The sequence below is a fragment of the Lygodium microphyllum genome, chromosome 5 (assembly GCF_053477565.2).
Source record: "Lygodium microphyllum isolate KBCC chromosome 5, Lygodium_microphyllum_v1.1.10, whole genome shotgun sequence".
Classification (NCBI taxonomy): domain Eukaryota; kingdom Viridiplantae; phylum Streptophyta; class Polypodiopsida; order Schizaeales; family Lygodiaceae; genus Lygodium; species Lygodium microphyllum.
In genome coordinates, this window is record NC_141139.1 from 147,305,613 (window position 1) to 147,321,715 (window position 16,103).

At 44.7% G+C, this 16,103-nt stretch overlaps 1 protein-coding gene and 1 pseudogene across 7 annotated transcripts in view; one reads left to right on the plus strand and one right to left on the minus strand.

The window, feature by feature from the left end:
- Positions 1 to 16,103, minus strand: part of LOC148036504 (uncharacterized) — a 102,532-nt gene that overhangs the window by 60,530 nt on the left and 25,899 nt on the right. For all 7 annotated transcript variants that reach the window (XM_087678499.1, XM_087678496.1, XM_087678498.1 and 4 more), the window contains 2 exons: positions 15,915 to 16,064; positions 144 to 1,517 (listed from right to left, as the gene is read on the minus strand). In XM_087678499.1, coding sequence (XP_087534625.1) covers positions 144 to 1,517; positions 15,915 to 16,064 — 1,524 coding nt within the window. The remainder of the gene's footprint in view (positions 1 to 143; positions 1,518 to 15,914; positions 16,065 to 16,103) is intronic.
- Positions 8,293 to 8,874, plus strand: LOC148036506 (uncharacterized; annotated as a pseudogene).

Genomic DNA, 16,103 nt, shown 5'->3' on the forward strand with positions numbered 1-16,103 from the left:
AATATTTGTCATCTGTAGCACGTGATAGAACCACATGTTTATTCACTTATACTGTGTCATATATACTTCACAGGCTGTCTTGTATAGAAGCTTATTACCAAGTCTTCAACCAAAACAATAGCGGCAGGAGTGTTTCCCTCTACCTGTAGTGCTTGCATCGCTTTCTCAGTGAAAGTAGTCACATTATACCGTCTATTCCAGACTAAATCATCTGTACAACTCAATGTGCTAGTAGAATGTCCAGGTCCCACCTTACTGCTGTGACTTTGAGATTCCAGAGAGGCTAGACATTTATTATGACGGACAGAGAGTCTGTTATCTTTTGGATTCGAAGGACCTGGCTCATTTTCCCCATCATCTTCAATCTCAGTATAGCTCCCATCACAGTTAATATTGTCAATCAATCGGGAACTTTCACTGCATGTCTTTTGTATCTGAGGTCTGCCAGCTTCATCAGGGACAGGCTGTCGTTCACTATGCTTCCTAAGGGCATACCTCATGTATCGTCCTTGATAACCATTTCTTTCAAGCATTTTCAAATCTGCAGAAGCTAATTGTGCTGTCCATGGGGAAACAGAAGGCTTTTTCTGCCAGCATGCCCATGAGCCTGAATGGAGGGATGCATGATACATTTGTATTTTGGAGCGTAACATATGCAGTGCCCAATGATGAAACATCCTCTCTAAGTGCCTCCGCTCTTCAAATCTTTGTATTAACCAAGGCAACCCGGATAATAGTCTACTTAACTTTTCCCCTTTATTGACTGCCTCCTTTTCCAACTTTGCATTTTTTATCGATGCTCGCCACATGGACAAGACAATTGAGATCACCTTATGACCTGGCACAGAAAACTTGGTCTCCTTTTGCCGAAGTTTAGGTACATTATTTTGCTTGCTTGGACTGTGAAGATTATGTAGATTTTGCACATGTATGAACCCCAACTTTTGCATTGAACTAATAAATTTATCATGGCCTGGAAGTGTAGCAGTATGCATAGAATTCATAAAGTTCCCATGCCCTTTGGCATTCTTTGTCACTGTCATACTTTGTAGTTCTTGTGATAAAGCTTTCAGTTGTGAGGCTGCAGCTGCCCACCTCCATTTCCAAGATATACATCTAGAGAGCATATTCGTAAAATTTTTGGGCACATCATTGATGGTGGAGATAGTTGTAATTCTTTCTGGGGAGCCAATTTGACTTGTCAAAATCAATTTTTGATTTTGCACAAAGTACGGGGAATTCTTTATTACAGACTTCTGTGTACAATCTCCAGATAAATTGTCCTCCAAATCATGATGTGAATAATAATAACCCCTCTTTAAACTTGATTGAATGGTCCCATTGCGAGAATAGTCGAAAGAAGTTGGTAAGTGCACTGTGTCATTCGAATCAAAATATTCAGTCATTGGATCCACCTCTGTGACAAAAGCTAATCTTTGAGGAACCTTCTGCTTGTTGGCTAGCCTTCTTTCATAACCTACAGGACTTCCACCCTTCTGTACATACATTTCTAATTCCTGCACATAAACATCAAACTTTCCGATGTTTCTCTTTTTCCACAACTATGATGGCATATCTAAATTTAGCTTCATTCTCAAACAATTTTTGATAGCATATCAACAGAAATTATTGGACTAGAGACTTTGACCTTTAGTCTATTTGACTAGATACCTAACAAATAATCAACGGTATCTAAACAACAAAGTATGGAGGTACATTGAGCTACAAGTTGAGCGACCTTTTCTCCTTTTTTTCTTTTTTTGCAATATGAAGTGTGTTTATTTATACTACTCAGAAGAAAATGCTACAAAGTACAAATTTTCTACAATGTTTCATGAGAACTTAGGGTGTAACTAGTAAGATTTATGAATCATCATAGTACTATACCTATCACCCATGACTAATCAATTAATCATGAGTCATGATCAAGCCAGCTACCATCATGCATTCAGCATTTAAATGACATGTAACTAATTACAAACTTAAACATTCATTACTACTTACAAATTAAAACAGTAATACCGACTTACAATGCAAGAGATTTACTACCGTACATATAAGCTATAAAATGTAAGAGTTCCAAAGTAGGGTTCAAAATCTTTTCAAACAAAAGAAAGGGGGGTAAAAAAGAACATGTTTTGTTTCATAGGTTTCCTAGCTGTAAGAAACACATTTCTATGCAACATTGGATGAAGGATCCTGCAAATTCAGATGAGTTGGGCTACCTCATATGAACAAAGATAGTGATTTTGGGGTCTTCAAGCATTGCTGCAGGCAATGTTTCTGCAAACATCCTGTTGCATTTGAAACCAATCAGCTACCTATTACCAAAACCCACTGGCCTGCCAATCACAGTAGGGTACCAATTGTCCCATACACAATGGGCATCTCACAGTCTCCAGGATCTCCATTCACAAGAGGCTACAGTCACTATTGGTGACATCTCATCGGTGCCTAAGGTGTTGGCACATTGCCTTTATTGCCCAACCATCCATCTTTGAGATCCATATCAAAAGTCCTACATGTTCCAGATTTGAGCTTCAATCTCCTCTTACGAGACTTGGTACCTAGGTTGTCTTCAAAGATGCATTTGTTGAGGACTCTTCATCAAGAGTCATTCTTGCAACAATTTTGATAGCAGAGTGGGCTATATGGGCTCCATACCCCTTCCCATGTGAAGGACCCTCCGAGGCAATTCTCTATACCCTCACCTATTCCCATTTGTGCACCACCTTTTCCACAAGTTCTACCGCATCCTGTCATCATCTCCTCTGGTGGTTCCCTCCTACCTCCCATCTCTTTCAACGGGGGATGCTCTTGGAGATGCACCTATGGATATCCTAGCCCTTTGTGTTAGGGATTCACACGACTCTGAGGATATTCTTCAAGGATTGCAACTTCCTATAGGCCTTTCCTTCATAGAACCACCTCTTTCTTTGTCATTGAGCCACCATCCCCTATTGCTTGCATACCCATCCATGGTCCTTGGTCTCTATAGCTCTTTTGTGGCAAATTATGTTGCCTTCGATAGCTCCTCGCTATCATCTCACAATTGGGATAAACGCTTGGCTCACCCATTTCCTACTAGACATCACTCAAGTGATCTGTTGAAGGCCTCAGCCCTCTCTACTCACATTGGCCTAAGGTGGCCTCTTGTTTGTTTATGCTTTCATCGGGAGAGGGGGGTCTTACTCCTTGGTTGGTGTTCATCATTGCCAAACTTCATCAGGAATAGCACTCCTCTTGTCAATCTCAGACCAATTCCATCTCTTTTGGACTTCCACCACATCTAAAATGTGAGAGAGGGTGTTAGTAGTCATGCGTGTCATGAGCTTATAGTTAAAGTGATAGTAAGATACTCACAAAGAGCTCCCGCCTGTCACGCCATTGACCTGCCATCGCACCCCCCCGCTACCCCCCCCCCCTTGTTCCTCCCGCCTGTCCCTCCCCGTGGCGCGTTGCGCCTCTCTCCCCCTGCCAGCAATCTCCTTCGTGCTGCCCCTCGCCTTGGTACCTCCCCCACGCTGTCCCCCGTCCCCTTTACTCTGCAGCCACCGGCCTGCAGGCCCCCCACCTGCGCGGCTTCAGTCTAGACATCATCATCCAAGGCACCCGGTGCCTCCACCACCATCAGAAAACAAAATCCCCCCCTTCCTCACCCCCCCCCCCCTTGCTCCCTCCATTTGCAGCAACACTCCCCCCTCCAGCACTACAGCAGTGTGATTGGTAGGTTCTCAGTAGGGACGCGCAATGGAAACCTCTAGTAAAACCCGGTGCATTCTACGAGTACCCCCCAGTCAAACACCTTGCGCATCCTCCTCTCTGAGGAAAAGCTCTTAGCCGTCCGTGCAATAGAGATGGAGCTAAAAGAAACAGCGATCTTCGGTTAGGTCATAGGACACTCCCCATCTAGGGCCCAGCTTCGGGATTGGCTTCACTCCAGGTTGTGCATTGGCACACAGAGATCGTGGAGGCGGTTCTCATGGGGCAAGGGATCTTCATGGTACGACTCACCTCCACAGACGCAACCTGTGAGCTAGTGGCCAGTTCACCCTATGCTTCCATGAAGGGGGTCATCTACATGGTTCCCTGTTACACAGATTTCATACTGGAGGCATTCGCACTCCACAACAGGTTCCTTAGACATCCAGTCACCCCACTCTTCCCTAGACTAGCGGTAGAGTATCGCCAGTAGTGGAGGACTTTGGACGGCTCTTCGACAGTGTCCTTCCCGCCTCCTTCGCGGACGCAGTAATGCCCGTAGGAGTCCCAAAGGTACGGGTGCCAATGAAAGAGACAAAGAATATACCACAGTTTCTAGAGATTGAGGCAAGCGGACCCTCCTTCAAGCAGTAGGTTATTGTCACTGGGCAGCTACAGCAGTGTCTGCGTTGCCATGACTTTGGGCATCGTGTAGTAGATTACATGCGCTTCGGAGCCAAGGCGACTTCGTGGGCAGGCCCACAACTGGACGTGGATGGATTTACACAAGTTCAAAGACGACAGAGAGGGAGAGGGCAGGGGGGGTCACAGTCAGCCCCTCAAACACAGCCATGGTAGCAGGGAGCAGGAGGGCGAGCGTCCCCCCCCGGCAGAGCACCATGCGGCCCCCCCTCCTCGTCCCACCCGGCAGGACCACAGGCCTCCACATCCACCTCCTACAGAGGCGTCACTGGCTACCTTACTCGAGGGCCCATATCCCCCACACCCTCCCCCCCCCCCCCTCTTCCCCACGGTCCCCCCCCCTAACCCTAGCCCACAGCCCCCCCCCCTCTAGAGCCACCCGCCCCCCCCCCCCCCCCACCCGCCTTGTGCTTCCGACCACCCCACCATCCCTCAATCCTCCCCCTCCCCACCTGAATTTGAGATCGATGTTATGTCAGCTTGGCACAATTTGGATGCATCTAAATGCAAGGATCTGGAAGATTATAACAAGAAGTTTTGGAAGGCTTTGCTTCGAATCACTTCTTACAGGTTGTGCCATTGACCGAGCAGATAGAGAAATATTGCTGCGGGCTGCCCAAGGAACTCCGGAATTATTGTACAAAGATAAAGGTCACCACTTTGACTCAGTTAATTGAGAATGCTACCACAGGAAATGCATTATTGTTGGGACAGTCAAGTGGTTTTGTGGGCAGCATTAAACAGGACAAATCTGAAAATTTTTCAGCAAAGAAGCCATTTGGTAAACAGGTTTCTTAGATTTCTCAAAGCACATGTAAATCTTGGCAGTTCAAGAAGAAGCCAGCCAAGTCCTTTGGACAGCAGTCAAAGGACCAGAAGAAACCTTTTGTGCGCAAGTCTCTTGAAGAGAGAAAGGCTTTAATGGCTGAGAGGAAGTGCTTTATCTGTGAGCAGACTGGTCATATTGCGTCTAACTATCCGAACAAGAATAAGAGACCAGCTGATGATGATAAAGAGGACAAGAAAGGAAAGAAGCCCAAACCTTCAGCAGGTTTAGTGCCAGATATGCTGGGAGACAAGCCACACTCCGATGCTAATGAGCTTTGCAGAGCTTGGGGTAAAGTTAGGGATCAACATGTACTCATTTTCTTTGATCCTGGAGCTAAGGCAAACTTTATCTCACCAGAGTTGGCTTCTACTTTGGGCATCAAAGCAGATGAGATGGGCTACACAGCAGAGGTAGGGTTGGCATGTCCTGGCCACTCAGAGTCTGTGACACCCATTCTTGGGAAGCTGCGTCTTCATATATAGTCTTATGTTGATGCAGAAGAATTTTATATCATGCCACTTGAAGGTTGTGATGTCTTGTTGGGAATGCCATGGATGTTCAGAAAGCATGGTGTGTTGGATGCCTTTAACAAGACACTGACTTTGGAACATAGGGGAAAGACTCATGTGCTTGATTAAAGCTTAAAGGAGAGTCTGTACCTGTTGTATCGGCTTCTACCATTACATCTGTAATAAAGAATCATCTTTCTGCATACTTGATTTTTGCACGTGATGTCAAGGATAATGATGAGTCAAATTTTTCTATGTTAGATAGAGACGAGTCTGCTTTCTTGTCTCAGTTCAGTGATTGTTTTTCTGACTCATTACCATCACAGTTGCCACCAGAGAGGTCTAAGGATCATGCGATAGACTTGGTGCCAGGCAGTAGCCCACCAAATAGACCTCCGTATAGGGTTAGTACAGCCCAACAGAAAGAGATATTGAGCCAGGTGAATGAGCTGTTGGAAAAAGGACTGATTCAGCCAAGTTCATCTCCTTTTTACTCACCAGTGCTCCTAGTGCAGAAGAAGGATGGCTCTTGGCGCATGTGCATAGATTATCGAGCGTTGAACAAGAGTACCATCAAGAACAGGTTCCCCATTCCAAGAATTGACGACATCCTTGACCGTTTGGAAGGAGCGTCAATTTTCAGCAAGATAGATTTGAAGAGTGGATACCATCAGATCAGGATTAAGCAAGAGGATGTGCATAAGACTGCATTTAGGACCACGTTTGGTCTCTATGAGTTCTTGGTAATGCCATTTGGACTCACTAATGCTCCTGCTACGTTTAATCGAATGATGGACAGGATTTTTCGTCCATACAGGCAGTTTGTTGGTACATTCTTTGATGACATAATTGTATTTTCAAAGAATGAACAGGAGCATAGAGAACACTTGAAAGCAGTCTTTGATGAGCTTTGTAGTAATAGGTTGCTTATCAATGGCAAGAAGAGTGAGTTCTTCTTGGAAGAAATCCAGTTTCTGGGGCACATAGTGTCAAAGGATGGTGTCCGAATGGATCCTGGTAAGGTTGAAGCAATTAGAACATGGCCAAATTTGAAGACTGACCATGATGTTAGAAGCTTCTTGGGTTTGTGTTCTTACTACAGGAGGTTCATTCGCAATTTTGCAGAGATTGCTTCACCTTTACATGCTTTACAGAAGAAAGGAGTCTCTTTCCAGTGGACACAGAAAGAGATTTCAGCTTTTAATCTTCTTAAAGAAAAGATGACTTCTAGTCCAATGATCATTCTGCCAGATCTTAGGAAGTCATTTGTTGTCCAATGTGATGCTTGTGGCAATAGCATTGGTGCAGTGCTAATGCAAGATGGTCGGGTAGTGGCTTATGAAAGCAGAATCTTGTGAGGGCCAGAGAAGACTATGCAGGTCTATGAGAAAGAATTGTTGGCTGTGATTCATGCGCTTTCTTGTTGGAAACACTACTTACTTGGGGCAGATTTTGTTGTTCACACAGCTCATCAGACATTGTGTTATTTCTTAACTCAGACTAAGCTGTCAGAAAAGCATATGCGTTGGGCAAACTTTTTGTCAATGTTCCATTTTCAGATTGTGCATATGGAAGGCAAAAAAAAAATGTTGTGTGGCTGATGCTTTGTCAAGGAAGCCAAAAATTTCAGCTGTGTCAATTCCTTATCATCATGAGCTTGATGATATGAAGGAACAGTATGCTGATGATGAAGATTTTGCAAGGATCTTTGATCAGCTTGTCAATGGACAACATCATGAGCATTATCTTCTCAAGGATGGTTTCATGTTGATGCATGGTAGACTATGTGTGACTATGCCATTGAGACGGAAAGTTATGACAGAGAGTCATTCTCCACCGTATGCAGGGCATCGTGGTATTGATGCAACAATCAAAGCAGTAGAGACATTCTTTTATTGGCCTACTTTGAGAAGAGACGTGGATGCTTTTGTGCAGCAGTGTTTGATTTGCCAGAAGGTCAAGTTTGACAGGCAAAAAGCACCGGGGCTTTTACAACCATTACCTATTCCAGATAAACCATGGGAAAGCATAGCTATGAATTTTATCTTTGATCTTCCAAGGACACAGACAGGAAATGATGGGATATGGACTATTATTTGCAAGTTTAGCAAACAGGCTCATTTCATTCCTGTGAGGAAGAAGATAAAACCAGATCAGATGGCACGTTTGTTTATGTGCAATGTCTTCAAGTATCATGGTATGCCACAGTCTATTGTCAGTGACCGTGATCCACGGATGACAAGTCTATTCTGGAGAGGCATATTTGAGAACATGGGCACAACGCTTAAGTTCTCATCGTCATTTCATCCACAAACTGATGGACAGTCAGAAGAGGCAAATTCTATTGTCTTGGATCTGCTTAAGTGCTATGTGTCAGAGCACAAGTCAAAGTGGGAGCAGTATTTGCCTTTGGTCGAGTATGCATACAATAATATTGTGCATTCATCAACAAGCAAAGCCCCTTTTGAAATTGTTGAAGGAGGTAAAAAGGTTCCTCCCATTTTGCATACAAAGGATAAGATCTTTCAGGCAGATCAGTATGTGCAGAGTATGGGTGAAATGTATCAGAAAGTTAAGCATGCCCTTGAAAGGACTTAGGCAAAGCAAAAGAAAGCTGTTGATCATCACCGTCGTGAATTGATATTTTCACTTGGTGATTGGGTATTGTTGCGGTTTGAAAAGGCACAATTAAAGAAGCGGAAAGGCAAGGAAAGTCTTTTCACTAAGCTTAGTATGCGATACTATGGGCCTTTTCAAGTAATAGAGAAGATTAGTGATGTCAGCTATAGGCTGAAATTGCCTGACAATTGGAAGATTCATAATGCTTTCCATATAAGTCTTCTCAGACCTTATGTGGGTGATGTGCCAGAAGATATGCCAGCTGAGGAACAGCCCGAAGTCGAGGAACTTGATGAAATTCTTGTTCCAGAACAGGTATTGGCATACAAAGAAAGGAAAGTGAAAGGCAAAGTTGCTAGAAGGTATTTGGTTAAGTTCAAGAACTATCCAGCTATAGATGCTAAGTGGATGGATGAAGGTGAACTTGCAGAGTCACCTAATGTGTTGGAACTTTACCTTGAAGCATTTCGCTTGCAACCTACCTTGACCCCTTGTATCTCTAAGCTAAAATAGATTGTCAAAGTGACAATTGCTTAAGAAAGAAATTATATACAGAAACAGATTTTGTACACATTAACACTTATTGTGTCCATATGGTTTTCTCAGTGCTAAAGAAATAAGTATTGCTTGCAAGAATACAGTTTTTACTTCTATTGAATTGAATACATGTTGTAACAATGGTTACTCGATCGGGCATGTATTTTGTGAATTGACTCAGTGGGGATATCATTTTGATGTACTAGCCACTAGATCTCTAGTCACGGTGATGTGGAGTCATCAAATGAGAATCTGCCACTATGGGGATATCATTGTGGTATACCGGCCACTATATCTGGAAACAGTGATGTGGAGTCACATGATGATAGTCTGCCATGTTTCACAATTAGAACATACATGTGTTAACAGTGTGTTTAGTTCACAATGTTGATTGATAGCATGTATGTGTTGTACATGTGCTGCTAAGTGTAAGTTCACTGGGTTAGCTGGAAGCATGTATAACATTCATGCAAACGAGGACGTCTGCGATTTCGAGAGAGAGGTATGTCACAAGACTGTGACAACTATTACCTTTTTTGCTGATTTCTTTATTACATATTTTATTTGGTTTTTCTTTTTGGAAGGATCCCTCTTGAAATCTAAACGCCTGAGTTGCATGGCCAGTATGTGAAACAGACAAGAATGTCTAGTGAGTCAAGACTAGACAGTTAAGGTCCAGTACAAGTCTGGAAGAGACTGATGGCACTGTAGATTGACAAGCTTGAAAGAGACTTGTGAAAGTGTATATGGACAAGTATGTTGAAGAACTAGCCTGGAAGAGACTAGTTCAAAGTGAAGATGGACAAATCTTCAAGAGATTAGTCCATGTGGGGTCATCAGTGGAAATTCACTTTCAGTTGAGCTACATTACAAATTTGGATTAGCCATAGTCTGCAAAGATGGTCAGAAGACTAGTGGGGATGCAATGGAAGCAACTCCTAAAATTTAGGGAGTTACTATTTTTCGACCCCAGAATCTATTCGCGTCATTATCTTCGTTTTTGTACGAGGATTAATCCTCTGGTCTGTGCCGAGGTCAAATTTTGAACCGAGGATGGAGAATTTTAGACCGAAAGGTTTAAACAAGAAAATTGTTACATTTATGCCATGTGTCACAATTTGGGCATAAATTCCCAAAAGAGAGAGAGAGTGGGCAGCACAAAAACGAGTTTCAATACATGGGGGGGACTCATTTTTGTAAAAGGGAGATGGATTGCTGCAGATGGAGAGCTCTTGAGAGCTGGTCTACCTTGTCTATGATGCATAGAGGCTTGAGCTTGCTTCCTACTCTCTCTCTTTCTCTCCCTGACAGTACGGTTATGCTACAGAATCAAGGGCTTTTCTGCTGATTCAGGTATAGGTGTGTGGAATGTGTTGTTTTTGCATGAGGTAAGAGTCTCTTTTCTCTAGGAATAGGAGCATTTGTTTGCAATTCCCAGTAGGGACAAGTGAGGGTGTTAACCTCACCAAGCAAGTGCCTGAAACAGCACTAAACCAGAACTGATTCTGGACTGTTTAGAGGGTATTTCAGAGCAATTGTTGTCAGAATCAAGGGGCACTTGGCCCAGATGATGCAGGACAGTGCAGGGAACAGTATGAGCTGAAAACAGGTTTCAGAACAGGTCTGAACCAGTAATTATAGTGGGCAGAACAGTGCAGGGAACAGTATGTGTTGTAAACAGGTCTCAGAACAGGTCTGAACCAGTAATTACAGCAGACTGAAATGGTCAAATCTGCACTCCAACCAAAAGATTCAGACTTGGGCAGAGTTTCCCCTCCTGGTCAACTTGTTTTGGGTCAGTAATTGTACTGTTATGCTGTCAAATTTCACCCAGAATAGGTGAAAGACAGCCCATTGTACTTTCTCCTTTTTAAAAATAAAGAAATACTGCAAGGGGCGCCCAACTTAGGGGCCAACAGGGTGTCTGTGTGGCAACAAGAGAATTCTAGCTTCATGTATTTCTTCTTGATTCTGTGTCTTTAAGTTCAGGTAAAGTGAGCGACTGTTAAATTGGGTGAAAGCATTTATATATTTTGGTTGTATACTACCGCCCTTCCCAGTGAACAGGCCGGTTACATCAAGGATTGGTGGTACTACTCTTGGATTTCGAGAAAGCCTATGACTGGGACTTCTTAGAGGGCACCATGGTGAGGTTGGGCTTCACCCAAGCATGGATCCGCGGGGTCTCTGCACTTTACAAATCGGCTACCAGCAGGGTTTCCATATGTGGCAAGCAAGGGGACGAGTTTCGACTTGAGAGATCGGTCCGGCAGGGCTGCCTTGTGGCCCCATATCTGTTCCTACTCTTTGCAAAGGCGATGCCTTACTTCCTCAGGTCACGAGTGAGCGGGTTATGTGGCCTCCAACTTCCAATGAGAGAGGAGACAGAGTTGCTAGACTCAGAGTATACAGATGATATAGCACTCTACATAGAGGACGATGAGCTGATGCTGGAGAGAGTGAGACTAGCTCTCGAGGTGTTTTGCACTACACCAGGAGCGAAAATCAACTAGCAAAAGTCAGTTGGTTTCCTTACGGATCCGAACTCTAGCACGGAGTGGAGCGTCCACTTGGGATTTAGATGTGTGTGCAGAGAGGGTTGACCGTCCCTTACCTAGGGTTCCAGGTGGGACTCGACATCACTCCTGCCTAGCAGTTTCTCCCAGTCCTTAACTCTATTCAGCGGAAGCTGACTTACTGGAGTACTTCTCGCCTTTTCCTAGCGGGCCGAGCCCTAGTGGTTAACCAAGTCCTCCTAGTGACGGCCTCATACATTGCCTCGTCTTGGTGCTTTAACTCGTCCTGTGTAGTTTAACTTCACCATCCAGTGCGGAATTTTCTCTGGGCCGCATCTAACAGTTCAAGGGACTCCCGAGCCAAGGTGGCGTGGGCAATCATCATCCAGCATCAGTCAGAGGGAGGGCTTGGGATCATAGACCCAAAGTATCAGAGTCTGGCCCTTTTGGGCAAGCTAGTAGTCTGCGGTTTCACACCAAGAGGGCAAACATGAAAGGTCCTATTGCAGGAGGGTCTCTAGGAGTGTAGACCGAGGCTTGGCAACAATTGGAGGCCATCCTTGAGATGGATTTTCACGACGGCCCAAATCACGCCCCCCAGATCCTCCTTCCTCGACAGCCTACTTCGTGTGTGGCAGGGCCTCCATAAGGCCCTTATTCAGAGCACCCCAAGTTGCCAGGAGGAGATAGACAGCCAATCGGTGATCTAGAACCCCTAGGTCAGAGATCGGGAGGGGGTACAAATTGGCGTCTAGTGGGCTGGTTGGGAGGTTGGCCCGACTTGTACCATCAGGACATGGTGGGAGGTGTACAGGATGGCGGACCAAGAGGTGTTGCAGCGGGCATCAAGTTGCCAAAGAGGAGTTGAGTTGAGGAGAAGGGAGATTGACGCTACGATATCTCAGGAGTGGCTTGAGCCCCCGATACGAGAGCTAGTAGAGCCTGGTGAGGTATGGGCACTAGTTTTTCACCAACAGGTATCCCCCTACACGTGGCAAGTAGAGTGGGCGGTGCCGCACACGGGACTTTCTTCACCGTGCACGAGGGGGGGCATCTGGTTCTTGATAGAAGGCAGCAGGATGAGAGGATAGTTGTCCTTTCGTGGAGGAGGATTTGGGTGGTTGGCCTTCAGGGGAAGACATGGCATCTGGACCCTTATGTGTTCTGGGAGGAGTTCTGGGAGTGGCGCCTTTGGATATGGGAGAGCAAGCCACTTGATGAGCTGGAGTGGGACCCTGGAGAGTGGCTATGGCCGGCCACTGCGGTTGCCAAGAAGCCACCGAGGTTCCTGGAGTACATAGCCAGGATTGGCAAACACGTACTGATGCAAGAGGACATGGATTGGGTGACTTCACGTAGTAGGTACTGGGCGGAGCACAGCATCACGGATGCTTTCCGGCGGATTTTCTGGTGCCGCCTATGGGACAGTTGGAGGCTGAGGAGGGTATCATATTTCTTATGGTTGTTGGCACATCGAGGCCTAGACGTGGGGAGTTGGTTAGCCCAGATGCAGAAGAAGGACATTGTAAACGCTGCCCACAACAGTCTCTGGAAACTCCAAAGCACTGCCTTTGGTCGTATAAGGTGGCGCAACTCGTATGGAGAGGAGCATGCCGCATTCTCCGCCATATAGCACCCAACCTTGGATGTATCTCATGGGGAGCTTTCTGTTGGTAGGAAGTCAGCCAGGGCCGTCACCTTTTGTATGAGGCTGGGATGTAGGACACGATCTTCATCATTGAGGCTCAGTCGTGCGCACTGGTCGGCTTGGAGGCTCTACCCATCCACCAGGTACTAGAGCCCACAGCAGACCGCTCTGAGGTATGGGAGATCGTAGGGAGTCTTACTAGATGGCACATCTGGAAGGCGTGGTGTCAGGAGGTATTTGGCAAGGAGAGACTTTCAGTACAGGCGACTTTGGTAGAGCTCTGGACCTCCATCATCCACTCCCTCCGCGGCCAATGGGACTAGGTGCAGGGCGAGTCTCGAGCTCGTCAGGAGCTCCGTTTTCACTTCATGCGCACTTGGGGCGGTCAGGATCTGTTCTTCATGATGCAGGCACGCAGCCCCAGGTGGCAATACACCCCCCCTCCATGGCTTCTTGCCCCCATTCCCCCTAGGCCGCCTTGAGAGGCTTGTATACTTGATATATCTATGACTCAGCATCAGCTCCAGCTTGTCTGTTGAGCATGAGCACTTCTTTGTATTCAGGGTTTTTTCTGAAGTAATATAATTAGCCACACTTTATTTGCAAAAAAAAAAAAAAAGTCGTGTGTCATGTATGATCATCTCCTATCTATGGGCCTCAGTCTAAGCTAGACAAGGATATTTGGAGCTCTAACAATGTATTTGTCCATGATTTCATCTGTTCGAGACCTTTTAATCCTTTCCTACATTTCACTTCTGGCAGCATGTTTCCCTTGTTTTGGGCTCACACATTTGCTATTTAACAGGGAAGATGTTGTGACAGGCATGGGCAGCACTTTCATGCATTTTACATTGTATCTTGGGGAATTTTTTGCTCGTCCGACCTCCATTAAATGAAGATTGGCCAGTTTGCTGATCATGCCCTATTTATGGCTGCCCCCAATTCACTCCACTCAGTCACTTCCTGATCATCCAGCCCTCTTCCTCATTTTGTCTCATCTTCTTGCCTCAGTCTGGCACCCACACTGACGCTCGACACTCCGAGCTGCGCAACAGGCTGCATGAGCAGCCACAGGCAGAGTGCTCAGGTAACGAGATGGAGCTCCACATGGGAGGAGGTAAGACAGGCACGAGATGCAGGACAGGCAAGCAGTGGGCAGGAGGTGGGAATGATAGCAGGTGGCAAGCAGCAGGCAGAAAGTGGGGGTGGGGAAGATGGTGTCGCATCAGCTGGTGCAGCAGCAGGGACACTCATATCTCTGTATACTGTTGTAAATAAACCCTTATCAAGGGTCATTTGGTCACTTAATCATGTTTATCCTATTTAGTTTCTCCAATCGGTGCTTAGTCATGGAAGAGTAAGAACACAGAGCAAGCTAAGTTAAAATATGAAACAATATAAGAGTTATCGTTGACAAGCAGCAAAGTGGAATTGAGCTACTTGAAGATGCTTTTACTTTACTAAGATGTTGATTGGGCAGCAAGATGCATGATGGGAAATCAGTTGTGCCCTATGTATTTTCTTTTGGATTGATTGCTAGACTCACAAGGAAACAATTGTTGTTTTTGTCTTCATCACATGTTAAATATGTTTTGGCAAAAAATGCACTGTGTGAATGTGTGCGGCTACACATATTACTTGTATCATGGTCATTCAAATGAAAGCAACAACTACTAGGTCACACCTGGACTGTAAAGAACCAGTATATCATCTTCGCACAGCCAGACTGTAAAGAACCAGTATATCATCCTCACACAAGATGCTTTTAACTCTATTATCATTTTATTCATGAAACAATTGCACCAAATGACTGCAATTGGTATATTTTTTGACCCACCGTTCAAGTGGCAGATAATTTTACACAGAAATTGACAGGAAATCAATCAACCATTGCAACAAAGGAACTGCGTTTAGTGTATTTACTGACTACTAACCAAGTACTAGACATTTTTACACACATAAGAGATCCATCAACAAGTAAAGAATTGGAGAATTTACATAATCGGTAATCCATGTTGTCTTCATGAACAAATTAGATCTTGTGTGATTGTTCGCAGAGCATGAATTAATTTCATTATGTAAAGCATGTTGTTTTACTAGAACTGTCAAAAGCTTTTAATTGATGCCCAATACCCATATTGCTTGGAATTTTTGTTTATTCATTGTCAAATACACCCAAAGGATTGATCCAAATGTGAGGAGGTAGACCTCCCAATCTCATTTATGTTAGATTTATTGTCTTGTATCAGTTTCTAAAGAAAGAAGAATGCATTCACTTCCTGTTCATTGATCTAATTAATATGCAATCCTTTGACTTCGATGATTACTCTGCTGCAAAATTTTACTGATTCCTGAAAACTGATAGCAATTCAGCAACTTCTTAGAAGACAGGATAGAGTTTGTCTATGGAGCTGAGCATCCACCATGCACAGAAATGCTGCCCCTTGGTTGTAGGTCCTGCATAGAGACTCTGCACTCCTCTAGAAAGGGTCTAAATAACAGGTGGTTATAATTACATCAGATTCTACACTAGAGGCACAGCACTGCTTCTCCAAGCTTGCTCTCTGCCTTGATTTCTATAGGGCTGCATTCAGAGTGTAGGGTGTGGGTGTAGGATGACCTCAAGATCCCTGTAAACATAGGCCAATGTGGGGCCATGATTAAATAGGCCTGAAACTGTGGTTACTAATGGACATGGCTGCCCCTTCTTTGCATAGTGATGATGAACATTAGAAGTACTACTGTAGAGCATATGCACAATGGCACAATGTTTTTGTCATTTTTCTCTCAATATAAGGTGATCATGCATCTTTGCTCTTTAAATCTGCAAGTCATAAAAGTGAGCATCAAACCTTTGATATTTGTTTGGTATGTGTATCCACTTGAGTAGTCAACCGAACCTTTTGCTGTTTAGCAATTCCTTTCTTTAAGGCAGTGATCTCTGACTGCAGATTGCTTATCCTTTCTTCTTGCAGCATTAGTTCTTGATTTTTACCTGAAATCTGTGAAGAAAAACATTCCATTGCTCATCATTTCTGGGG